The sequence below is a fragment of the Sander lucioperca genome, chromosome 5, assembly GCF_008315115.2.
Source record: "Sander lucioperca isolate FBNREF2018 chromosome 5, SLUC_FBN_1.2, whole genome shotgun sequence".
Lineage (NCBI taxonomy): Eukaryota > Metazoa > Chordata > Actinopteri > Perciformes > Percidae > Sander > Sander lucioperca.
The window spans coordinates 6,538,745-6,565,742 of NC_050177.1; the positions used below are offsets into that span (position 1 = coordinate 6,538,745).

Consider the following 26,998-nt stretch of genomic DNA (forward strand, 5'->3'; position numbering starts at 1 on the left):
ACTAACTGGAAACACTTTACAGTGTAAAGGGGTGACCAAGGGTTGCTTTATTTACAGCCTGCACACTACAATAAGGGTGCTTTCTCCCACAACTGTAATACTTTGTCTTGGTGTTAGCATTCAAAATTACATCAGCTGGTAATGACATGACATACAAGCTGTTTTAGGTTCTCTAACATCAGTTTTCATTGTTAGATGGACCTACAGTCTATGGATGGACCCTACATTGTATCCCAAAGTATACACTTTTCCCCAGTATTTTATCATCATCAAGAACATCTCCACATAATTGAACAGCAACAGCTATAGTCACACCCTTCTCCCCAGGCTTAGCCTTTTATCCAGCAGCAACAATAATCCATCTTTAAAAATGATAATATTGTAATTTCCCAAATATATGTAGTACGCACCTACAGTAAGTGCAACTTGTTTACAATGTGTGCTGCGTCATACTTCTACTCAGTGGTGTAACGTTAGTGGTAGCTGATGTGGTGGATGTAGCCTACTACTACTAGGTACATGGGTTATAGGTTGCTTGTCATAGGAAGTAGCTAACTCTGCTATCTCCGCCTGTACTTAGAACGTAGCATGAGGACATTAGCCTACATAAAAATGAATGTTTAACCCATAGACTGTAAAATTAAGGTTTGACCCAGCGGGGCAGTGTTTGTATGACGTGTTTACGTCACGTGGTTTAGGTGCGGTTAATCTGTTTCCGCTGTGAGGAAAGGATAAAACGCAGCCGGTCCCCTCCTTCTTTAGTCACTTGTTTGGGAAAGCGGAACAGAGTCAACAAAATGTCTTTCGACCTGTCGTCAGGTAGGCTCAAAATAATGTTGCTGTTCAGGAGGAAACCTTGAATTAGGCTATAGGTTATATGTTTGTCTCGTTTACTTTAACGGCATTTTTCTTGGTAACTAGAATTGAAGACTAACAGGCATGTTTACCTTAAGTAATTATCCAATGTATGCTTTAGAAACAAAACCAAAATGTGTATCTATATATGTATATGTTTACCATCTGTCTCTTTTGCATGTGTGCAGCTTTAGGTCAGGAAGATGTGGTGAAGAAGGAGGATGCTCAGAAGGATGAGTTTAATTTGCCCTGGCAGAAGAAAAAGGACAAGGACAAGGTAGGATTTTTGTAGGCTACATTCTAACAAAGATGCACAGAGGTGTTCCAGGTGTAGTTCTATATCTATGGTTCCAGATGTAGGCTGAGAAGTAGAATTCAGCAACTTGTGATTGTAGCTGTTTTTTTTTTTTTTTAATACAATAAACTGCAGCCAACACAATTCATACTAAACATCGATTCTTTATGATTACTGGAATCAAACACAATCCTTTAGACTAAACCAACACAATGATTTAACTTTCCCATTTTAAGGAAGGTGGCAAGTCTGACAAAGAGCACAAGTCTGACAAAGAGCACAAGTCTGACAAAGAGCACAAGTCTGACAAAGAGCACAAGTCTGACAAAAAGCACAAGTCTGACAAAGAGCATAAATCTGAAAAATCCAAGGACAAAGACGGCAAAGACCACAAGATGAAGCACAAGAAGAAAAAGGAAAAGAAGGAGGGCAAGAAATCAGGCTCTTCATCCTCCAGCAGTGATGAGGTAGGTGCTGCAGTTAATATTAAGAGACATCTTGCTAATTTAATTTTAGATATAAAATAGTTTTACTCTAGTGAACTGGGCTTTGTTGTGTTGGATGTTTGGCACACTAAACACCCACAGAGCGACTTTTAATAGCCCTCAGTGCTCGGTTTGTGAAGGTGTTCCCACGTTGCACTTCTGTCGTTTTCAAAACCTTTTAATAATAGGTCAGGATGTTTACTGCTACTTTTTTTTTTTTTTTTTTTAACTATTTCCTGTTAGCCTATCCCTTGGGCCATCACAAAGTGATAACAAGCACCCCATACTCTACTGCTTTGTCTCCATGGACCCAAAACACAATTTGTTATGTTAATGTTAATATTAAGGTCTTACAGTTACATAAATAGGCATACAAGCATACAATCTTACAAGGAGTATCCTAAAAAAAAAAGGGGAACGTGGCAAAATAAGATTCTGGGATGTGCTGCCATTCTGTGTCACAATATCAAAAATATATACTGTCCACTTGACAACGTCTTACCAAAAATAATTATTTTCCAGCACTTTATGGGGTGTGTCACTGCCCCAGTTCTCAAATTTAGATACAAATCAGCTAAACAGATAACATCCCTGTCACACCTCATGTCAAAGGTTGGTGTGCACCAGACTAGTGGAACAGGTCTGAGCAGCGGTGCAAGTTCTAATCCGATGTGACGCACATCACCCTCCTGTGTTTTCATTTATAGCTCCCACTTTTAAGTAATAACCCTTGCAGCTGTATTCAGAGGAAACAGATTCTGAACATGTTGATCACATTTGTATGAATATGTTTTTTCATGCAAATGCCTAAGCAAGAGAACCAAGCCCAGGGTGTGGGAGAAGGGGAAACACGTCAGAAAGGGGCGTCATAAAGGAGCTGTTGTCTAATCGCCTTCATGAAAGTGAACACCCTGCAGTCATACCGGTCATGGTCCGACTACACCTCATAACATCCCTGCATGAATGCAATGAATGTCATTTTGGTTTGTTACGTCTCGTGCTGCTGCCACAATGATTCATCCATTAAAGATACAGAAGGAGCTGTGGCATTTAAGATCTTCTTTAAAAAAAAAAAAAATGGGTAACACATTAGAATACAGTTTACAGTGCAAATATTTGTACTAACACAGTGTATCGTACAGTCTGGAAAAAGGAGGTCACAATCTGGGAACTTAATTTATAAGGGAAGATTACACAGGGTGCTGCTCGTTGTTGTTGTTTTTGTTGTTGTTAATGAGTTCTTAAAGTACAAATGTTTTTTTATGATAAGGTTTCCACAGTAAAGCCGAAGCTAGGAGTGTTTATCTAACAGCTAAGACAGGTGTAGATGATTTGATGTCCTTCCACTGTGTAACTATCAAACTGTGACACTACAGTTATTGAAAAACCTTACTTAAGAGTGATTCAAAAATTAAAATATGATACGATGAGCTTTTTTATATATACATACTGTAACTTTCAAATTGAGCATGTCTCTTCTAACTGTAAAACAATTTCAACTTGTATCCAAAACTGAGCAGTCCTAATGCCAAAACCACAAGCAATCCTAATCTCTATACGCTACATGTATCAGAATCAGAAAGAGATGTATTGCCAGGTAAGTAGCACTTACTAGGTTGGAGGTGCATACATAAAAACAATAATGTAAAATAAACTAACTACAGAAACAAATAAAACATACATATAACTATTGTTATATACATATACTGTAAAAGAGTTTGCCCTTTCTGCAGTAACAGCATTGTCCTTTTTGTCACTTTAGGAATGATGCTTCCTGGGGGACCGGACTGGTCGGTCTCTTATGAGCTTGTCTGTTGACAAAATGAGTGTGTGGTTGAATGTGCAGTAGTACCAACTTTTCTTCCTGTCCTTTTATTGGTGTCACCGAAACATGCTGGTCTTGTGTAAAGAAATCTGCTGATTCAATAAAGTAAATCTTCTGTCAACAAAATGCCTGTAGTTTTTATTTTCCCATTAAGTCCTCTGTCAAGTAAAGTGTTATTTCTGCACTACAAGAAGGCATTGTTATTTATTTTTAAGGTCAGTTAAAGTTAAAAGTCCAAGATTAAAGCTGTTTTATTTTCAAGAATACAGAAAATATAGTCAGTGTTGTTTGTCATGGTAATTGATTGAAATCAATTGTGTTGAAAGGACAAGAGAAATAAATTATCTTTTTATAAGAAGAATAAATGAATTAAAAAAATATCGTTGTCAGATAAATATAGTAAAATGTGCAATGTTTCACTCTGAAGTGTAAAATGGAAATAAAGTAAAGAACCAGTACCTGAAAATTGTGCATGAGTAAATATGAGTTAATTCAGATTCCATCCATGCAGTGAAAACACTGTGTTGGTCCAGGTTGAACTGTTTAAACAACTAAATGATCCTACATCACATGCAATTTGAAGATGTAGTTTTTGGATATAAGAGATTGGGATTGGGTTGGCTGTTTTTAATACATAATTAAAATAGTCTTAGATGAATATAAAAAAAATAATTGTTAGTTGGACCCCTTAACAGAAGCTCATAAGTAAAACACAAAATCCAAATTAATGGGTAGCCAAAAATGAAAAACTATTTCAACACATGCTATTAAGTCCTATAAAAGGGGTATGGATCAAACAAAACCTCATACATGTAGTGAGCAATTATGTTGTAGATCATATTTTTTCTCACACTGCTTTTGTTCTGTCTCAGGTTCAGTTTTCCCTGTGCCGTGTGTGACACTATAGATTCTCATTCTGCTCTGCATCCATACATCAGTACAAATACCTGTTAATTATATTATTGCTGTTAAAGCTTCAGTGCGTAACTTTTTGATATTAATGAACGTCCGTTACATTCAAGCCATTGCCAAATGAGTTGCTAAAAAGCTAATCAAGACTGTCAGCTCCAGACAACTCTCTCTGTATTTCTCAGTATGGCTATGTTCAGAAGATTGTGGCGTCCGGTGACTTTCCCGCGCAGAAACTCAAGTGAAGATAATAACCTCTTCTGAAGAGTCCATGTGTTGTGTTTCTTAATCCTCCGTGTCCTCCTTGGCTACGGTGCGCAATCACATAAGGCTTGTATCAGGTGGACACGCTGACAGTTTTGTTGTCATTACTTAGAATTCCTCATGGGGGCCGCAGGAACTACGCACTATAGCTTTGAAGTAAAGCCAAATTATAATGTTTCTTTCTTCTAAAATACAGTAAAATATCACAGAATTTGATGTTTTTTGGACCAGAAACAACACTGAACATCAACAGTACATTACCATATGATTTGATAGCATTGTGCAGTTGTTTAATGTTACCAGAAGTAAGGGAGAGACAGAAGCCACCTGCAACTATCAACCGATAATCATTGCTCATCCTTCTTTCTGGAATCAAACAAAAAGATCAGTATGTTAAGACAAATAAATATGTTTGGATATTTTGTTACCTAATTTGTGACTAAGGTTAATTTCTTTTAGTGTATTTTGCTGCAGTAGTGGAGGAGATTTTTTTTTCTGATGGTTTACAAATTAAAGCAACCTGTGGTGTTGTACTATTTATGCGAGTCAGGACCCATTTCCTGCACTCTCCATGTTGGAGACCATTGCCATTCTTATTAGAGGTTTCTCATAAAACAGACTTTGATTAAGAAATGAATAGAGTTTTAAGTGTGCAGCATGAAGCAAATCTGTCATCAGGTGACACCAGAGATCTCCTTCAGGTATTCTGTAACTAACAGCAAACAGAGTCAATCACGTGACATGACAAACAAGCTGTTCTACATTCTCTAACCTGAGGGTCATTGTTAGATGTAGAGTACACACTGTTTCCTAATAGTAGCTACGAACAGCTATAAAATAGAGTCACATTCTTCTCCAGGCTTAGCCTTTTATCCACAACAATAATAATAATAATAACACTATTATAAAAAATAAAAAGTACATATTAAAAAAAGGTTAACATTTTACTTATTTTTGTTAAGAGAAGATATTGTGTAAGTATGTCAGAATTTTGAAAGGTGGAAATACTTTACTAGACATGTTGATTTATTCATTACCAAAAAGAACTTTTAGGACTCAATAACGAATTAATATTTACTTATTACTTATGTTCGATGTAAAACACAGCATGGTCATCAAGAGAGTGAAGAAAGAGTTGAAATCACCTGGATCAGCTAACATTAAAATGCTATTTACACATTAATGCAGAGGTGGGTGTTATATATTAAAACACTGAAATGGGCCGTTCTGCATAATAACTACTTTTGATACAATATGTATATTAAATATATCATAGCATCAACAGTCATACCATTACCTCAAATTATTCACACTCTGCAATAATGTGCCCTATTCAGACTTACCACTGTGCAGGTTTGTAATATCATTCTTAACTTTCAATAAAAGTGAATGTTTAACCTAGAGGGAGCGGTGGTTAAGGGGCGGGGTTATGTTAGGTGATATGGTTTAGGTGAGGTGTATCTACGTATGTTACCTGTGTGTTTGTGAGTCTCTGTGTTCACTTGTTTGGGAAAGCGCACAAGCAGGAGTCACAATGGATTGCGGTAGGCTCAAATTCACATTGATTGCATTTAGCCTTATTGTTTTACCTTGAATGTTAATGTTTATCTCTATTGACTTTAACAACATTTTTCAAATCCTGGTAACTGGAATTTAAAACTAACAGGTAATTTTAGGTCAGATGTTTCAGCTGACAGCTTAATTATTGAATGAAACGTGTGCTTTGGAAGCACAATTAAAATGTGTAAACAAAGACATTCAGCAAGATGTATTTGTACTCTTGCTGTGTAAAGAGGTTGCTTTTGTGCTCAGATTCACAAAATAATTCTGATTGTTATATCACATATTATCTAACCTGATACTTCATCTTTTTCATCCTAAACAGGTTCAAAGAAGAAGGATAAGGTAGGACTATGTGTATTCTATCAAAGATGCTTAATAGTTAATAAGTGAATCTACTTGTGATTCTAGCCAAGTGGCTCTTGTCAGGGTAGATTCAAAAACTGATATTAAAAAGTTGCTTCTCTGCTAAATCTGTTTAATCTGTGCACTTTTGCTGCCAGCTAATTGGGCACAATACACCGCAGCTAACACAGTTCTTACTTTACATTGATTCATTGGGATTACTGGAATCAAACGCAATCCTTGAAGACTAAACCAACATAATGATTTATTCAAAGTGAACGTTTGCCATTTTTCAGGGAGAGTGCAAAGACAAGTCTGGAGGTAAGGACAAGTCAAAGAACAAAGATGGCAAAGACCACAAGATGAAGGACAAAAAGAAAAAGGAAAAGAAGGAGGGGAAAAAATCAGGCGACTCATCTTCATCCAGCAGTGACGGGGTAGGCCCAAATGTGCCAGTTCATTCTGAGATGTCTCTTGCTGATCACATATTTGACATGCAATAAATTGCAGCTCAACAGGTACCTGTCACAGCTCTTGTCAAAGGTTGACGCCTGTAGAACAACCAAAACAAGTCTTAACAGCAGTGAAAGTTTTAATCAGATGTGACGCAACCACAACCGCCTCTGTGTGTATGCGTTTTTTATTTAATTATAGCTCTCATGTGAAAACCTTCCAGATCTGCAGATTTGTTTTTATTTATTAACCTGCAGCCAAACTCTGAGCAACTTCTACTATCTCTTCACCTATGTTCCACCTAAATTCCTTTCACTTTGTTGTAGTTTTATTCAGAGGAAACAGAACATGTTGGTCACATTTGTATGAGTAAGGTTTGTCCATGCAAATGACTGAAACAAAAGGGAAACAGGTCAGATAGGGGAGTCATAAAGGAACTGTTGTTGTATAATCACCTCCATGAGAGTGAACACCCTGCAGTTATACCTGTCATGGTCTAACACTCCCTAACATTTCTGCTCCAATTTTGGCGTTTGTTACGGCTCATGCTGCTGCCACAAAGAATCATTCATTAAAGATACAGAAGGAGCTGTGACACTTGAGATGTTCTTTAATAAACCATGTATCCTTTCTGCAGTAACAGCATTGTCCTTTTTTGTCATTTCAGGAATGATGCTTCCTGGGGGACAGGACTGCTCTTAGTCTATTATGATGTTATCTATTGACAAAATGACTGTAGTAGTTCTTTTTGTTCCTGTCCTTTCATTTGTGTCATGAAAACATGGTCTTGTGTAAACAAATCTGCTGATTCCTAGAAATAAATGTTCCGACAACAAAATGCCTGCAGGTTGTTTTTTTCCCTCAACTTCTTATGTCAAGTAAAGTGTGTTTTCTTCACCGCAAGATGGCATCGTTATCTATTTTTAAAAGTCCAAGTAGATAAAAACACAATTTCACAAACAAAAAGAAGATTTCAAGATTTATATTTTAAGAATACAAAAAAAAACATAGACAATGTTTTTGTTTGTCATTGTAATTGATTTAAATCAATGTCGTTGAAATGACAAAACAGAAATAATAATAATAAAAAGAAATCAATTAATTGTATTTCATTTAGTCTCTTCACATGGATGTGTGGAATTGTTAAATAGCTCGTTTGAACTGAAACTATTGAAAATTGAAAACCTTGGTCCTCAGTGAATGTGTAATGTCTGCAGAGTGCTTCATTTGACCTGAGTGGAAACTATCAGCAGGTATCAGTGGACCAGAGGTGGAAGTATGTGAAAGAAGCAATAAGAATACTCACATACAGAAGTATTGCATTTCATTTTTTTCAAGTATTATCAGCAAACAGTACTTAAAAGTATCAAATAAAGGTTCTCATGCATTTCTTCCTGTTGTCTGACATGTTATAAAACAAACAATACTGCATTGATTAATCAAGACACTAATTAAAAACTAAAAGCACTTAAATAAAACTGAAAAGAATCGTTAGTTGCAGCCTTAAACATAACCTCGTAAGTAAAAGACAAAATCAAACAGAACAAAGTACAAAGTCAAGATAATGTGGCAACATATGCTATAAAATAAAAAAGGATTAATGCTTCAACAGAACCTCGTAGCTACATGTGTAGGAATGTAGGCTAATATATTTAGAAAATATGTAAAATACGATTTACCACTGTGCAAGTTTATGTTGATAAGTGTGGAAGTGGGAGATTAGCAATGTGCAGTGTGCATAGAATTCTGATGTCTCCGCCTGCACTTGAAAGCAGCTTCTGGTGGTTGGGGGCCGTGATTTATTTGAATTGTTCATCCAATTTACCTGTGTGTGAGTCTGTGGTTAATTGTTTGGAAAGCGCACAAATATACAATGTCTTTCAGTCTGGATTTGGGTTGGCTCAAATTCACGTTGATTGTATTTAGGAGAAATACCTTGAAATATAATGTTTGTTTCGTTGATTTCAACACAATTTTTTAAGTCTTTTTAACTGGAATTGAATACCGACAGGCATTTTTAGGGCAGGTTTTGCACCGGGAAAATTAGATAACTAATGTAGCCTATGCTTTAGAAACAAAAGTAAAATGTGTAAACAAAAGACAAATGACTGCAGTAGTTCCTTTTCTTCCTGTCCTTTCACTGGCGTAGGAAATGTGCTGGTCTTGTGTAAACAAATCTGCTGATTCCTAGAAATAAATGTCCACAAAATGCCTGCAGGTTGTTTTTTTCCATCAAGTTCTTTTGTCAAGTAAAGTGTGTTTTCGTCACCACAAGATGGCAGTGTTATCTATTTTTAAGGCCAATCACAGTTTAAAGTTCAAATATATTAAAGCAGTTTTATTGTCAAGATTGAAATTTTTACATATACTGTATGTGGTGGAATTTCCAGAAACACCATGTTGTGGTAAGATGAGACAAAGGGAAAACATAGTCAACATCAGTTCATTCCTAGGTCACAGGTCAGGGAACGAGAATATTTGACCAGTCCCCAATGACCAAACCTGTTCATGAATGAATACATGTTTGCGTCTCTATAGATCGAGGGAGTCTAGGCAGCTGCATGGTAAGGGAATATTTTGTTTTAGGACTTTCTCCTTTTGGAGGTGGGTGGAAACAGGGTAAAGAGGCCTGCCACAATTTAACATACATCCCAGAGAGAGAGAGACTCAACTAGGTGAACTTTAGGTGAGCATCTTTTGTTTTGGCACCATCAATATCTTGGCATAACAAACTTGACAGCTTGAGCGAGATGTTTAAGCATCTGGGGGAGACACAAGAACCTCAGAGTTTGGGACGGCACTACACGAAAACACATGGTGGTTAAACTATACTGTCTGCCTAAATTTCTCCTCGATCAAGTTCAATAAATGCTTCTGTATAAGTCATCAAAGTCTCCCGAACCTTCATGTATCTAGAAGTCAAGCTGCTCCTGAGTTTCTCTATAACACTGTTTACATATTGACAAAAGAAAATATAGATCATGTTGTTGTTTGACATTGTAATTGATTTATATCACTTTTGTTGAAATGACAAAATGGAAATAGAAAAAAATATATATAAAGTAAATGAATTGTCTTTAATGTAGTCACTTCACATGGATAAGTGTCAAATTCTTTTGGACTAAAACTATTGAAAATTGAAAACCTTGGTCCTTAATGAATGTGTAATATCTGCAGAGTTCTTTGTTTGACCTGGTTGGAAACTATCAGCAGGTATCAATGTACCAGAGGTGGAAGTATTTAAATCCTTTACAGAAGTAAAAGTAACAACAAAAATAATCCATTTACATAAATAAGTTCTTCATTTAAATTTTCACTCAAGTAAAAAGTAAACACAGAAGTAAAATGTAAAGTATCCAGTAAACGTACTGATTATGCAGAATGACCCTCTGCAGTGTTAATATTAGCCTATATATAAAAATACACAATGCACTAAAAGGATCACTCGTTTACCTAACCTGACATCAGTATTCAAGTTGTCGTGAACTCCGGACTGTCGGTACAAGAGAATTACGACATTTAGCGTTGAGGATCTCCTTCACGTCTTTTGAATCTTGTATGGGGCTGCAGAAAAAAGACACATGGAGCGTTTTCAGAGAGGAATCAATAATAAATCAAACATGCATCTTTCTGGGGCTGCTGAAGAAACCAAATTTAACCCATCCATCATGCTCAAACCTTTATTTTATTTTTAGGAAATATTGATTGGAGAAATGAGTGGATGATTTACAACATTTTCTTTCAAGTTTTATTTATGCCAAAAGGGTGTCTATTTTCAGAATGGCATAGCTTTTCCATTCTTTTTACATATTTCCTCACTGTTGTACATTGTCATGACATTGTACATTTGCTTGTTTGATTTTTTCTTGCTTCTGCCATCTGACTTAGCACATCACTTGTATCCTTTGCATGTCCATGGCTTTTGGTAAATGGAAATGGCACAGAGCAGTTCAGGTGCAATCACCAGCCATAAAATTGCTATAAAACCCTAAAAGAAATGCATGCAACCACAGCATGTTGGCATGAACAGAAACGATTAATCGATTAGCAGAAAATTAATCAGCAACTATTTTGATATTTATAATCATATATGCCCATTTTTAAGAAACATACCAAATGTTTTCTGGTTCCAGCTTCACAACTGTGAGTATTTGCAACTTTGTAATAGTCAAGTGAGGATATTTAGGATTTGGACTGTTGGTCAGACATAACATGCCATTTGAAGATGTAACTTTTGGCCTTAGGAAATTGTTATTTGTAGTTTTGCTGTTTTCTGACACACTATACATAAACTAAAAGCAGCCTAAGACTATGCATCAGCACATTTCTGGCACACACAGAACCTCATACATGTACTATACAGTGTAGTGTCCCAGAAGTCATGCTGTAGATCATGTTTTGTCTTCCACAGTGCTTTTGTGTGCTCCTTCAAACTTTTAAGCTCTGACCCAGTACACTGGATGTTGTTTTCCCTCTGATGCAAATTTCAATGCAATATCACAAATGTTGTATGACCTTCTCAGAGATTGAGCTGAGGGTGCATGTGAGAAAAAGTTGAAAGTTCTGGCACAAGGAGAAAGTGAGTGAGAGATGAATAAAGAGAGGGCTGTGAAGGCCTCTGGGCATCCTTAAGATCCTCTAACTTGTACCTTATTTGTCTGCAGTGACAGCTAAACATCTGTGAATTTCTGCCAACAGCTTCTAGGCAGAAGTGAGAATGGAGGGATGGAGAGATGCATGTGTAGAACACTGCCCCCATCACATCTTTGCCTTTGAATTTTCCTTTCTCTAAGTATAAAAATCAAATTAGGGAAGAAAATTCAAAGAATACTTCAGTCACAATGTTTCTCTTTTGATGTTCAGATGTTTTTTTTTAGCTAACAAACTGCTCTACTCACAGATACTGTGAGGTAGAAAAGATATAAGCAGCTATTTAGTGCTGAGGTGAGCTATGTGTGATCAGTGGATCAGCGTGATCAGAGGCCTGAACACAGGTTGTTTGATGCACTCTCCTCAGCTGCTTCTTTTAATCACTGAGTAGTTCCTTTCAATCTTCAATCACTTCTAACAGCTGCATTGCTGTTTTGCTACACATTTACATGCAATGATTTGATTCATTAGGTAATTCAAAAGTAATTTTGTCTTTCCCACACTTGCACACACAGTTTATCTGCAGTGCAGTCTGTGTTGTGTGTGTGCTGTGTCTGTTTCTCTTGTTGCATCTAATGTGTGACAGACTTTGACTGAGTGAAACACTCATCTGTGTTGCAGCGACACTGCACTGATATTTACATTACAAATTATGAAAATAACTCTGAATGTAGGGCCTAATATAGCAACAACGATCAAAGAGGCTGATGAATTGTAGCACAGGCAGAATATTAAAATCATTTCCACTCAGCAGAACTATGCAGCCCTTTGTTTATCATATTAAAGTATTGATTATTGATTGTAGGCTACTTATTATTTATTACAAAATGTTAAAAGTTCCACTTATCTAGGTAGGCCTAAGTATGCACATAGAATCATGAATACCAAAATATAGATGCTATTCTATTCTGTTATTCTATCTTATTTTATTCTATTCTAGTCTATTTTGCGCTTATATATTGTGATCTACCCTATCTATTCTATCTTATTCTTTTCTATCTTATTTTACCTTATTCTATTCTATTCTATTCTATTCTGTCGGTCGTTCTGTCATCGCACCGCAGGAGGGCACGGATGTCTCTCTCGCTCACGTCGGCGTCAGCGGTCTCCCAGCAACAGCCGGGCTTGAGCTCATTTCAATCACCTGCTGCTGAGCGCCGTCAAGCCGCACAGACACACTCAGACTAAAACAAGAAGCCAGGTGGATTTTACCTACAAAATAAAAGCACTCTGAGTTCTGGTGTATTTCTGGCAGTCCCATTCATTGTAGGCCTATTTAAGGCTTATCCAGGCTGACTATACTGGATAGTGTCTTCAAGACTACTGAACAGTGGTGTGGAGTAAAGTGGTGTGTTGTTATCTTGGATTGGATGGTTTTCATTTTAAACTGAATTGTTTGTTAAAGAAAGTTTTAGTGACTTCACAAAATGATTTCACCAATTTCATACTCTTTTTTTTTTTTTTTTCTTACACTTTTTGCTTTCCTTTTATTGTCGAGAATTAACTTTTTAATGCAGAATAGTGTAGGGAGTACACTAGAGGAGAGGAGTGAAGTGGTTCAACCCTGACTAACGGACTGACCCTCTGTCCTTAAGCCACTTCGTAACTAGGCTTGTTTTCACAGCGCTTCGGAGGAAAACGTCCAGTGGGCTTTTTATTTTGAAAAATATCAACAGGAAGTCGTGTTGTTTCCAATTCTCTTTGAATTGCACCCTGGTCAGCTCAGCTACAGCAGAACAGACGAGAAACCATGGAGCGCAACAAGACGCGTTGGAGAGACTCACCAAGCGGACGGGTAAAGTGCCAGTTTCTGGTCTGTTTGTAAGTCACTTTCAGCGACAGCCGGCAGATTTTTGTTCACCAGCAGGTGTACATTGAGTTGTACCAAGTGTGCGTAAATTGACTGGAGAAGTCTAGGAAAGAAAACAGTATTGGAGTGACCAGCAGCTACCAAAGAACAGGAGGAGAGGAGGAAGTAAAAAAGCGCCCGAAGGAGAGACGAGTGCCCGTTGGATAGAAATGCTCTCTGTGTTGTTTTCTCCACACATTTCACGTTGTTTTAGGAAAATGTCGCTGGTCTGCGCTGCGTAAAATCCCGGACTGCATTCATGCCACATGCCTTGAGAAGGAACAGTTAGGCTACTTATATTCAAAGGAAATTGTGAGCGGAGCTGAGATTTAATAAAGAAGGAGGCACTGGGCTACAACTGAGAACCAGTCACTGAACAGTTACGAACCATGGTGAAGTTTCATAACTCGGACCTATGGATAGCCTGGATGGTCATTTTCTGCATGGAGGGTAAGTTGTGTGACACTCGGAAACTTGTCCTATCCTCAACTACAAGCACAATGCACACTGTACACAGACAATACTATAATAATAATACTACTACTAATAATAATAATAATAATAATAATAATAATAATAATACAATATACCTAATAATAATAATAATAGGTTATAGAATAAATATTTCAAAAGGCTTAGCCTACATCTTCTATCACGTGTACAAATCATCATTACAATACATCTGCATCAGTAGGCTACTGCAAAAACAGATGTATTTGGAATTAAATAGTGCCACGGGCTCATCCTCTCCTCTCCAAGAGCGCGTGCTACATTCATTTGACCCCCCACCCCCCCTCTCCTTAAAACTGCATGTTTGGATCAGGTTGACAAATCCCCGGCATTTCCACAAAAACTAAAGCACCGATTTAGGATGACTTTTTCCCAGTACTCGCCATGTCATCTCTCCCAAAAGCACTTTTGATTGTGCACATCTTAACCATAATGCGCCCTGCCGTGCCTGATATCGCCTTTGCGCGTCTTACACAACATAAGGTCTACATACTGCTTTTTCAAACGGTTGCGCTGGTACCACTATGTGCTCCTACAATTATCCTATGGGGAAGTATGTGTGTGTGTGTGTGTGTGTGTGTGTGTGTGTGTGTGTGTGTGTGTGTGTGTGTGGTACTTAATAGCAAGTTTGTTGGTCTTATCTTTCTAAGTCCAATTGTTTTATTAGTAATCCAACAATACTGCTATTGGGAGTGGATGCAAGTTTGTTTGTTTATGTTGGCTCATTGTTGTACAATATAATAGCCATGGAATATTGAAAATGACACTTAAGTTGTCTGTGATATTTGTTAAGTTTCCTGTAGTTCGGGGAAAGCATTTAGGAAATAAAATTCAAAATTTACAAGAATAGAAATACCAATATTAATGACACAATAAATGAGCATTATTTTTAAATGTATTAATGCAACTACGATGTATAAATAAAGATGTTTAAAATGCATTGTTAAATATGAAATAGCAGTAATGCACGAGTTTATGAAACTTTTTTCACATAGCATACACATCTTTATTTGAAAAATAGCAAAGCAGAGCAGAAAAATCCTAGAAAATGCCAACCAAGTCTCCTTGGAGCCTCATGTCAGGATACAAAAAGCATTTCCACCTAACCATAAACACACACACACACACACACACACACACACACACACACACACAGAGACACCAGCCTGACATGTCAATTTGGACAGAACAATTGTGTAAGATTGAATTTAGTCCTGATTACCCAGGTGTTTCACTCCACTGCTCACTTGTTTCGCTATATACCTCTGGAGTGAGTGGATGTACTGTGTCTTGTCGGCTTTACTCATTGTTACACACACACAAACACACACACACACACACACACACACACACACACACACACACACACACACACACACACACACAAACTTATTTGATTTGACCAGTCTGACCTTTTGTCTAATAAAATGGTTTGACATAAACAATTGTAGATTGAGGCCACTCTGTATTTGCCTCCCAAAGTCATTCACATGTCCATCCAATTAAAAAAAACATCAGCCATTGCCAGTGTTGGGAAGGATACTTACAAAACGTATTCCGTTACAGAATACAGAATACATGCCCAAAAATGTAATTTGTAACGTATTCCGTATTCTGAATACTTTGATTACTTCCACATTGAATTGCATTTTATAAGTGTAGGAATGCGGCCATCAAATCCTGCTTACTAAACAGGTCTATTCTGGTGTGTTCTTCTGTTCCAACTGGCTGAATGTGTACCTGAACAAGCAGATAGATTTTTGTATTTGTAGTCCCGAACTGCATACTACAAAAATCTAACCGCAGCCTAAGCTACCACAAGCTAATTTTAGCTAATGTTAGCTAGCATGTCAAACGGGGCTAGTCAGTCTTTCAACGACTCTGGGGCTAGTGAAATCAGCACGTAGGAGAATGTAAAGTCGTACGTCAGCTATAAAATAGCAAGGTGACCACTAAAACTACAGCAGACGACTACCCTTGGCTAATTAAAAAAAATAACTTACTTTAAGATGCTTCTTCAAGTTGGAGGTGGAGTAATTTGGATGCTGAAAGGAGGTTGGGTGCTGGCAAGCAGAGGTTGCACTGCACAGTTATATTTCGTTATCCCTGTTCTTTATTTAATGTGAAATGCTGTTTGAATTCCCAAGATAGAAACGCATTCCTGCCCTGGCTCTGTTGTGCCAGTTCCGACTCCATTGTGACTGATCACGCAAATAGATAATTTCGTTTTCATGTTGGGGCTTCTGGGAAATGCATGGAGTTTTAATTTATTTAGAGAGTGAATAAACTCGTGAAACAGAGAAGTATCGTCATGTAATCCATTGATTTCAACATTGTAACTGTATTCTAAATACCAACTACTTAAATTGTAACTGTAACGGAATACAGTTACTCATAATTTGTATTCTGAATACGTAACGCCGGTACATGTATTCCGTTACTCCCCAACACTGGCCATTGCAATGAGTGAATGTTCAAGTCTACAAATGATTTGATAGCAAGAACAAACTGCTCAGCATGTGAGAGCTCAGCAGCTCTATTAACAAGCCAGCTTGTTCAGAAGAAAACTGCCTGCTCTGGACTCAATTTTTCTTTTCTTCTCTTGCGTCTTGGTGGGGAGCAGCCAGTGTTTCTATAAATACATTCTGATGCAGCAAAGTCAGTATTGATTGTTTTGGCTGTGTGTACTGACCTCCACTTTTTGCATGTCAGACATTGTCACTAGATTGATCTGATCTGTTCATTATGTTAGCTGACACCAGATTGTTGTGGGTTATTAAACAGTGAGGCCTGAATAGTTTCACATTTATCTCACATGTTAATTTAAACTAAATCTCGATAAGGCTATATTTATGACAAGTGTGTTTTTTGGCTTGAATGCAATGCATACCATCCAGCATACCATCCAGTAGGTCTATACGTTTGTAGCTGACGCATACTAAACAGTTAAAGGAGAATTCCGGTCAATTTCAACACGTAGCTCTGTTGTTTGTAAATTTGGAGTGCTGTCAGTAGCGAGAAAACGAAAACAATCGGTGTTGCCTACACCGTGTTATCCTCCTGCTACAGTTAGCACCCAGGAGGCTGAAACAGGGCAAGTTTTAAACGTGCTTTTAGCCTCTTAACATGGCGTGCCTACCCATGTGAAGTGATTCCTTCCGAGTGAACACAGTGAATCTGACTGCAGTAGCTCTGTTTTGTTCCGGTGTTGAGACGGCAAGACTTGGGGACCGTCTACAAACTACAACACCGAAAAGAGATACAAAAATATTTTCAAAAATAGGCATATGCTTATTTATAGAGCTACGTTTTGAAATCGACCGGAATTCTCCTTTAAAGCTTTAGTGCGTAACTTTTTGATATTAATGAATGTCCCTTACATTCAAGCCATTGCCAAATGAGTTGCTACAAAGCTAATTAAGACTATCAGTTCCACACAACTCTCTCTGTATTTCTCAGTATGGCTATGTTCAGAAGATTGTGTCGTCCGGTGACTTTCCCGCACAGAAGCTCAAGTGAAGATAATGACCTCTTCTGAAGAGTCCATCATGTTTTTTTAATCCTCCGTGTCCTCCTTGGCTACTGGCAACTGCGTGGAGGAGGGGTGGGGGCGTGATCACATAAGGCTTGTATCATGTGTACACGCTGACAGTTTTGTTATCATTACTTAGAATTCCTCATGGGAGCGACAGAAACTACACACTATAGCTTTAAAAAGAAGTGAAAAGAGGAAAGTTTTTAAAAGCAGAAAACTGTGAGCAGCTATGACAGGAGGAAGTCAAATTTATAAGTGACTTGGACAGGCGTCAGCCACGGCCAGGTTTCTACTTTCAGCTTTAGTTAGAGGACATGTCATGTCCCTCTTCAGCCATCAACCCTCCCCAGTCACACATAAATATTGTATCCTTTCCTTTCAATTAGTAATACAGCATCTTACAGCTACACAGTAAAGAACAGTTGGGCTGTTCAGATCTGCAGTGCTTAAAATGTTTGAAGAAAGTTTGTAAAAGTTAGAAGAATAAACAGTAGAGGCTCAATGCTAATAAACTGATTGGTTCAGCTGTTGTCACAACAAATGCCCATGGTGATACCAACACAGAGCTGCTCTGTCCATGATGCCCCGATTTAACGATTCACCCAGAACAACCCTCCAGGGTGTTGCAGGGACCGATCCGGAGGTCGAATCAATTCAGCAAATTAAATACAAGCAGAGGTGGTGGCTCTGAACTTGTGAACAGTTGTTTGTTTTGGTTGTCTGCATAATATATCTTATATCACATTTCAAATGGCATACATTGAACTGTTTGGATTAGCCCCCTGGGCTTCCATCACATTGTCCTGTATGTTTACAATGAAGTGTCCAGTGAGGGAAAGAAGACAACATGGAGTGTTTGTTAAGCTCATTGACATTCAGGGCATTCAAGTCTGCATCAAAGATGAACCTAGACCAGCTCCTTTCTCCACTTTCTCTGTGAGCTTGTTGACCTTTGAGGATCTGCTCAGAAATGTCAGTATGAAATTGCATAGCAATTCTGATGTGTTTATTGTTGACATGGTCTCCTTTGCTCAGTTTGCTGATTTCATTTCAATCGATTCGTCATTCAAATATGATTCATGCCATGCAGTTGCACTGGGTTCACAATGGCAGTGAGCATGGTTTTGGTGATTTGCGGGCCAAAAGACATCTGTCAAGGTAAAACCTGGGCTAAATTTGGTGGAAATGTTGTTCCAAAACCAACATTTATGAACTATATTACAATCTATATCAGGTCCGATAACTGCAAATTACCACAACCATATTTACTTGTGTGTTTCTATTGCTACTTCAACGCTGAAGGTAGTCAAAGATAATGAGGGATGAGAGCATGGATGAGCTTTGATAAAATAAATAAAAAGTGGAGAGAGCTGCACAGCTCAGTAAGCCATTTAAACATATTCAGTATTCTTTTAAATGTAATGTACCTAGCATTCAATCTAACAAAAATCCTGCTAATGCAGAATTCATATGATAGAAAATCCCGTCTGTGTCAGTTTTATCTGATAAGTAGTGTTTTTTCCCTCCTCTTTCCGCCTACTGCTAAAAAGGAGCAGCTGGAACAAGAGTGTTGGACAGATGGAACTTTCCACCTCGATTATTTTTCTCGCTAAAAATAGCTTCTCAAAAAATTAAAAGACCCCTGGGAACGCTTGCAAAGTGCATGTGCATGCGTGTGTATGTTTGAGCGACAGAGGCTCAGGGAACTTCAGACGACAGGGTGTTCAGATGATGGCGGCAGCCGCAATCCTGGAAGTGTGGATGAATAAATGATGTGCAGATATTTGGAGGAAGAGAGCGCAGCATTCGCCCGGTCCCATGGTCTCTTAAGCACACATTAAACTAGGCCCCAAAGACGGCAGTTGGCCAAGCATCTGGGGCAAACATCTGATGTGGTCAGTTCACAGAGGTTTGGGGTTTTGAGGTTTGGGGGATGGTTGTAACTTTAATCAGAGGGAATCATGAGTGAATGATGAGCGTGCAGCTGTTGATGCTTAATTGTGATCAGTTGTGTTTCTAACTGCATTTGAGTAAGATGATTCAAACGAGTGTTGGGGAACTTCTCTAAACAGGCTGATCTGGAGGCAGGTGGTACGCTTGTCAAACTTATTTTAAATTCAGGTTTGTCATCTGTAACACTTAAAATGGCAAATACTTTTCTTTCCAGTAGAAGGTAATTTAATTTTAGATGAGCAGCGTTGTCACTGCTCTATCGTCCTATGCAGAGAAATTGTGTGAATGAAGCATTTCAACTTTTATTTTATGACATGTAAGACTTTTTTTTTTATTTCATTAGCGAATCAAGTTGCAATGAAAATCTGTGTTGCAGTACTGCAGTAACCAGTTTTATCTGAGTATGCTTGAGCCACAAGATCATTGCCCTGAGTTGTAAAATAACTTCTCCATGGATTAAGTGTGATAATTGCACTATTGTGAAAGCTGATGTTAGTTAAGAACCTGCAAAAGGTTCCACTGTATAAGTAAAGCATGACATGAATCACTGCAGTCCTGCAACAGAGTAGAAGGTGTAATGCAAAAAAGCTGAAATAAATCCATGACAAGACCACAACACATAAGTGAATATACATGCTTTTAGTTTATAAAACATACTGTGACAGATTGAACCATTCAGATGAGACCATCTTTTAACTTGATTTACCTTTCGTGTGTGTGTGTGTGTGTGTGTGTGTGTGTGTGTGTGTGTGTGTGTGTGTGTGTGTGTGTGTGTGTGTGTGTGTGTGTGTGTGTGTGTGAAGAGCCCTGGGCTTATACATATTTAAAGAGGATGTCTTCCTCCTGTCGCGGCACCCTGAAGATCCTCTCCTTGAAATGAGCAGTTTTGCTTCGCTGGCTCTTGAGATTTGACAGGACCTTCCATCACATACGTGACTCAGGAGATATTTGGTACATGCATATATAACATTAATGGCCAAATATTCATTCAATATTCAAATATTTACCTCTTTGCAACTATCAATACGTTTTGGTTTGCTGCTTAGTTATATGGCACATTCATGTTTAACAGTTGCTTATCAGGGATTGTTCCAAAGGCTCAGCATGAACAAAGGGAGTGAAAAAAGTCTCTTAAATCCCATTAATCCAGGCAAAGTCATGAGTGTTTCAGCAGTCTACAGTCACAAATTGGGGTTTTCCACAGACTACGCTCTGACAGAATTCCTGTTGTTTTTTTGTATAGTCTTGCAAAAGATCCTGCGCAATATCACATCCATATCACAACAATGACCGATTTAAACTTGTTTTCAAACAATAATCAGACTGCAAAACTATGTAACAGTTTTTGAACAGAAATCACAATCAACCAAAAAGGTTTATGTGTCAACAACAAAACAAAATTACACTTTTCTGATAAAAAATAGTGCAGCTCTCTCTATCTTTCATTGATTTATATTTTACAGAAGCCCCCCTACATCATTCACTTCCCTGTATGTGTGTGTGTGTGTGTGTGTGTGTGTGTGTGTGTGTGTGCGTGTGCGTGTGCGTGTGTGTGTGAGTAAGTGATATATTGCGGCTCTCAATCAGTGTCTGCCAGAGGGTTGTTAAGTTGATTTCTAGTAATACCAAGAATAGTTGCTGTGTTTATCATTGTAGGTCTTTATGAGCTCAGATCAATGGCAAAGGAAATGCTACTGTGGACACATTAATCCCACAAGTGTGTGCTAATGGGTGGCACGGTGTGTGTGTGTGTGTGTGTGTGTGTGTGTGTGTGTGTGTGTGTGTCTGGGACCTCATATTCCCCAGGGAAATAAATGACAGTGGATCCCAAAGGATCAAGGTTTCCCCCAGACTGTAATGACATCATCAGTTTGATCAACCAATCACAAATCGTCAGGCGATGATGATGATGATGATGATGATGATGATGATGATGATGATGATGATGATGATGATGATGATGATGATGATGATGTGTCCATTGATCTAAAACAAATGTTAGAATTTTCATTTAAACAGATTTCACAGCACTACAGTGTTTAGCACAATACAAAATACAAAAAAAACAAATGTTGCAGTACTCTAAGAGAGACAAGCAGTCTATAAAGACATGAGAAAAAAAAAAAAAACACTAAATATTGTAGCTGCATTCACAGCAGGCCGAGAGGAAGGATGGGTGGTTTAAGGTTAGAGTTTCCTGACACAAGTGAGTCCTGAAGCAAGGACTATGTATAGGTGTTTTCAACTGTACTCCCTGGCATACTGTGGCCTTGCATCACTAATTTAAAATTGATTCTTAATTGATCCACACAACAACTAAATGACCTCACAGCACTTGATGAACCCAGGGGCTGAGCTGGCTGGTGTCACACTGAGAGAATACAGATCCTGTGAATTGCTTTAAGTGCATGGTGGTCCGTTGAGTCATTGTCTTGACCAGATACTTTTCATATTTTAGAGGAATGTAATTTTGTAAATTGCTCGCTGTTGCACTCTATGGGTTGTCTGTGCTTTTCTGTAATGGGTACCTCTACTGTTAGGTGCTTGTTCGAGAGCACCTACAGAAATGAATTTTCTTCTTTGAGCTTTTAAAAGCTTCTGAGGGTCAGAGGTCTCAGACATGACGTGGTTTTAAAACGAAGATGGAGAACTAGTCAGCATTAACGAGCTTCTTGCTGCTGTTCATACAATGTGTTAGTGGAAGTTTTCTTAACCATGATTTTATCCCTGTGACAGCAGCATGTAAGTATAGTGGAATCTTTTGTCTTTGTGGTCAGGGTGAGCAGATGAACTGGACTTGAAACCATCTTGTCGTCCTGACACTCACATCTGCTAATGGAGTGAAAATGCAGAATACTGAGTGAAGAGAATAAAAGGGGAACAAAGTGAAAAAGGGGACAGATTCTCCTGCATTAAATATGCCCAGGGCTTTTCACAGCCATAGGTAATTCATAAACTGACTGTTGGGGCAAAACACTGCTGTTTTATTTGTGCTTTTGCTCTTTTAATCTAGTTCACGCTCTCTACTCTCAAAATCTATTAACAAGAAACACATTTTGGAAGGCAGCAGGGTGGCACACAAATTTAAAAGGTACATTTAATTTTTTTTAATAATCTGATAGTTTTGGCCATTCACCACAATAACTGCTGAGATCTGGGAACATGAAAACAGAGCTGAAGCATATATGATGTGAAAAATAACACTATATTGTGACTCACAGCCAAATCTGAAATACAGCCACATATCTCTGTCAAAGATCAAATTAAAGCTGTGATAACTTGCACTGCAATGGATTAAGTTATTAAGACCCTAATGGAACAGTTTCAGGGAAAAAGAAAAGAAAACAAACCCACTGTTTAGGGTTAGGGTTAGGTTTAGGTTTAGGAAGTTTGAAGATGATTACCCCAAATGTCAGTTTTGAACATTTACAACTGTTTACAAACCAACATCCTGGTTTAATTTTCAGAGTTTTCCCAAGGAAATTGGTCAGTGGAGCGTTCAACAATTCCAACTGGTCAATACGAACTTTGTATCTCATATCAGCGCCTGATTGTGATTGGTTGGGCTGTTTGTCTATATACTTTTTCTCATTTGTAAAAACTCAGAAGGATTTTTCTCCACAGTATTTAATTCAGGCGCTCACTTTGATCTATACTTACTACACAAGTTCTAACCACTCGTGTTTTTTGCCCTGTCGTACAATGTTATCATAACTGATTGGAAGGATGGTCAAAACTAAGACAATAAGACGCAAGTTGTAATAAACTGAAATATTACTTTCAACACAAGTTCCAATAAAGCCAACTGTTGTGTGTGTACAGCTAAACCCAGAAAGCTCTGCATGTTGGGTCAGCACCACACTCGTATAAACCACTGCAGTGTTAGCCTACTATGTGGTTAGCAAGGACACCAAAATGAAATGTCCCTGCAGGAGTGGAAGGCGAGCTCTTGGTGTGAAACACTTTGGCTCTCATTAAATGTGTGTTAACTGCCTGAGTTGCTCCCTGTAGGAAAACTGCCATTCTTTCAGAATACAGGTCCAACTTCACTTTCTCTCTTCATCCTCCTGACCTATATTGCGATGTTTCCTCTAACCTCCTCGCACCTTTGTATTTGTGTTTTGCTTCCCTTTACATCACTCTGTTCACAATTTCACTCTCTTTTACTGTCTCTCTTTTTTACTCTCGAGATCCCTCTGCGCGTCTCTTTCACACACTTTCTCTTTCTCTGCCTTTTTTTCTCCGTCCTCCTACACACTTTCAACACACAAATGACTTTCCAGGGATGAGGATGAGACTGGAAAGTGGTCCTCGCTTGTTCTGTCCTTGCAGACAACGAATGAGCATGTCAAATCTGATGCATGTGAACAGCCAGGAGGAATGGTGTGTTAAGGCGCACAGAGAGAGAGAGAGAGAGAGAGAGAGAGAGAGAGAGAGAGAGGCAAGCACCAGATATCCCATCTGTGCATTGTTACAGCAGACTTCACCTTAACATTGTCGCTGTTGTATCCAATAGAACAGGAGGGGGCACAGGTGGGACTTTAACAAACTGGGAAACACACAGTTTGCCAGTTTATGCATGCACATACACACACATTCAGATGCACTTGAAAACAAATTTCACAGACATAGGTTTGCAATACATGCCTACACAAACATATACAGAAAATATCTTATTTGCCCATTTGTGTGCACAAGCGTGCTCATGCACACACAGAGACACCTGAGGCCTAAAAAACCTTCATAGTAATATGTCACAGAATTACTCACAGTTTGCCTATGACATTTTTTATTTTTATTTTTTATTTTTTAAAACGTGTATTTAAACACTTATATTTCACATCTTGGTTTAGCTTGATGACCCTTTGGCCACTAAAAGTTGCTGAGAGCTCTAAACTTTAACGGTTGAATAAAAAAGAGAAGATGAGCACTGTTTTCTTACATCCTGTGAGACCTTTTTCTCGTGGCAAACACGTAGGCGGTGTTAGTCTAACAACAATATACTGTAAGGGGCATGGATATCAGGGGGCACCATATGCTGCTGTGCCCCTTCAACCCTTAATCCATGCGTATACTGCCTTAACTGGTTGCCCTCTCTGACAGCCTGAAGACTGGTGGTGGGGGCAGGGAACCACTGTGCAGTACGCTGCACACTGCTTTGTATTTGTAATGTGCTCAATTTGCAAATCCACTCGGCCCTAGATAGTTTTGCCAGAATATTAAAGGCCAAATTCACCATTGCGCACACACACACACACACACACACACACACACACACACACACACACACACACACACACACACACACACACACACAATACCACACACAATAATATTATGGGGATGTTGCACAGACTTAACTGATAATTCCAGATAGTAGTATTGTCACAGACCCCACTGACAGTGTGTTTGTATCTTATTTTTCCACTATCCTACAAAAAGCCATTTAAGTAGATCCCAGCTATTGGAGGAGCTTTAAATAAGCCAAACGCAATAATGGAATGTTCGTCCATGCATGTTTGTCCCACATGACAACGACTGAGGGTAGGGCTTAGGGTAGATACACAGAGGCACCCAGCACTCCCAGGACCCTGACAGAGTGCTGCTGAGCATGCATACCAAATGATGATTGGCCAGACTCATACAGCAATTGTACAATGTAGTTGTATTGTACCACTGTAATGCATCTCTTACATTACAGTGACATTGTTAATGGCAAAATCAACATGGACTGTCTATTTTAGTGAATGATTTGGTTTAATAAATCAATATTAAATGAATAAATCACATACAGTTTTACTTTCTTAACTGAAATAATATTAACATACAGTGTTTATATCATGGAACATGGGCATTTAAATGATTCACCTTACCATTAGCATAAACTACTCTGTCAGAGTCAAGACAAATAAGCTATATGGGTCTAACCTCATCACTGCGGCTATAAGAGAAAGTGAAGTGAGGTGATCAGGATGTGCCGTTGGGTTCTTTCAGCAAACCTTTGAATTATTACATTCACATGCAGCTTCCGTTTCCGTTTCCTATTTTTGATATATTTTTTCCCTGTGCTGTAATTGTATTATCACCAAATTAAACCCTCATGCTATTATATGACCGACGAGGAATGACTTGCATACTTGCTTCCTCTGATGAGCCGCGGCTGCTGATCCATACCCAGCTTGTCCACTAAGAGGTGATTTGTGGATATGGAACAATGTGTAAACTATTGAGCCAAGGCCCAAATCATCTGCTAAATTGGGTTTTGCTACAGATTATGGCAGTCATTTGGTCTGTGACCCTGGTTTATAGATTATAGATAGCTTTGGCTTTATTTGATCAGTTCAGTGACACAAGAGCAAGAACTTGCGTGCAAACACATGTATACACATACACAAAGGTTGGACGTAGACGTAGTCACAATTAATTATAATTTGCACCATGTGAACTGCTGTATATATCCATTTACATTTACTCTCCACTTGGAGATTTGTGCCAAGAACGAGATGACTGCTGTGTCACTTTACAACTCTTGTAAAGATAGATAGATAGATAGATAGATAGATAGATTGATATATACAGTCGTATATATATATATATATATATATATATATATATATATATATATATATATATATAGATAGATAGATAGATAGATAGATAGATAGATACAGTGAGGAAAATAAGTATTTGAACACCCTGCTATTTTGCAAGTTCTCCCACTTAGAAATAATGGAGGGGTCTGAAATTGTCATTGTTGCATGTCCACTGTGAGAGACATAATCTAAAAAAAAAAAATCCAGAAATCACAATATATGATTTTTTAACTATTTATTTGTATGATACAGCTGCAAATAAGTATTTGAACACCTGTCTATCAGCTAGAATTCTGACCCTCAAAGACCTGTTAGTCTGCCTTTAAAATGTCCACCTCCACTCCATTTATTATCCTAAATTCGATGCACCTGTTTGAGGTCGTTAGCTGCATAAAGACACCTGTCCACCCTATACAATCAGTAAGAATCCAACTACTAACATGGCCAAGACCAAAGAGCTGTCCAAAGACACTAGAGACAAAATTGTACACCTCCACAAGGCTGGAAAGGGCTACGGGGAAATTGCCAAGCAGCTTGGTGAAAAAAGGTCCACTGTTGGAGCAATCATTAGAAAATGGAAGAAGCTAAACATGACTGTCAATCTCCCTCGGACTGGGGCTCCATGCAAGATCTCACCTCGTGGGGTCTCAATGATACTAAGAAAGGTGAGAAATCAGCCCAGAACTACACGGGAGGAGCTGGTCAATGACCTGAAAAGAGCTGGGACCACCGTTTCCAAGGTTACTGTTGGTAATACACTTAGACGTCATGGTTTGAAATCATGCATGGCACGGAAGGTTCCCCTGCTTAAACCAGCACATGTCAAGGCCCGTCTTAAGTTTGCCAATGACCATTTGGATGATCCAGAGGAGTCATGGGAGAAAGTCATGTGGTCAGATGAGACCAAAATAGAACTT

General features: G+C 38.3%; 2 protein-coding genes and 1 long non-coding RNA gene across 5 annotated transcripts in view; all 3 read left to right on the forward strand.

Moving 5' to 3' along the window:
* Positions 1-525: 525 nt before the first annotated feature.
* Positions 526-3,586, forward strand: LOC116046564 (putative uncharacterized protein DDB_G0292636). Of its 2 annotated transcripts, none has more exons than XM_036001443.1 (4): positions 526-819; positions 1,044-1,132; positions 1,387-1,710; positions 1,893-2,698. In XM_036001443.1, exons 1-3 carry the CDS (start codon positions 798-800, stop codon positions 1,675-1,677), a joined length of 402 nt encoding a protein of 133 aa, XP_035857336.1. In that variant the 5' UTR covers positions 526-797; the 3' UTR covers positions 1,678-1,710; positions 1,893-2,698. The 2 variants fall into 2 exon arrangements, with proteins under 2 accessions (XP_035857336.1, XP_035857337.1); XM_036001444.1 differs by lacking the exon at positions 1,893-2,698 and adding an exon at positions 3,398-3,586 and having other exon boundaries at positions 566-819; positions 1,387-1,617.
* Positions 3,587-5,985: 2,399 nt separating this feature from the next.
* LOC116046566 lies at positions 5,986-7,890 on the forward strand. The gene is made up of 4 exons (XR_004104167.2): positions 5,986-6,177; positions 6,519-6,538; positions 6,835-6,975; positions 7,659-7,890. It is a non-coding gene; the product is annotated as an uncharacterized LOC116046566 (long non-coding RNA).
* Positions 7,891-13,361: 5,471 nt separating this feature from the next.
* Positions 13,362-26,998, forward strand: part of igsf11 (immunoglobulin superfamily member 11) — a 99,541-nt gene continuing 85,904 nt past the window's right edge. For both annotated transcript variants that reach the window (XM_031294953.2, XM_031294954.2), the window contains exon 1: positions 13,362-13,940. In XM_031294953.2, the coding sequence (XP_031150813.1) occupies positions 13,880-13,940 (61 nt within the window). In that variant the 5' untranslated portion in view covers positions 13,362-13,879. The remainder of the gene's footprint in view (positions 13,941-26,998) is intronic.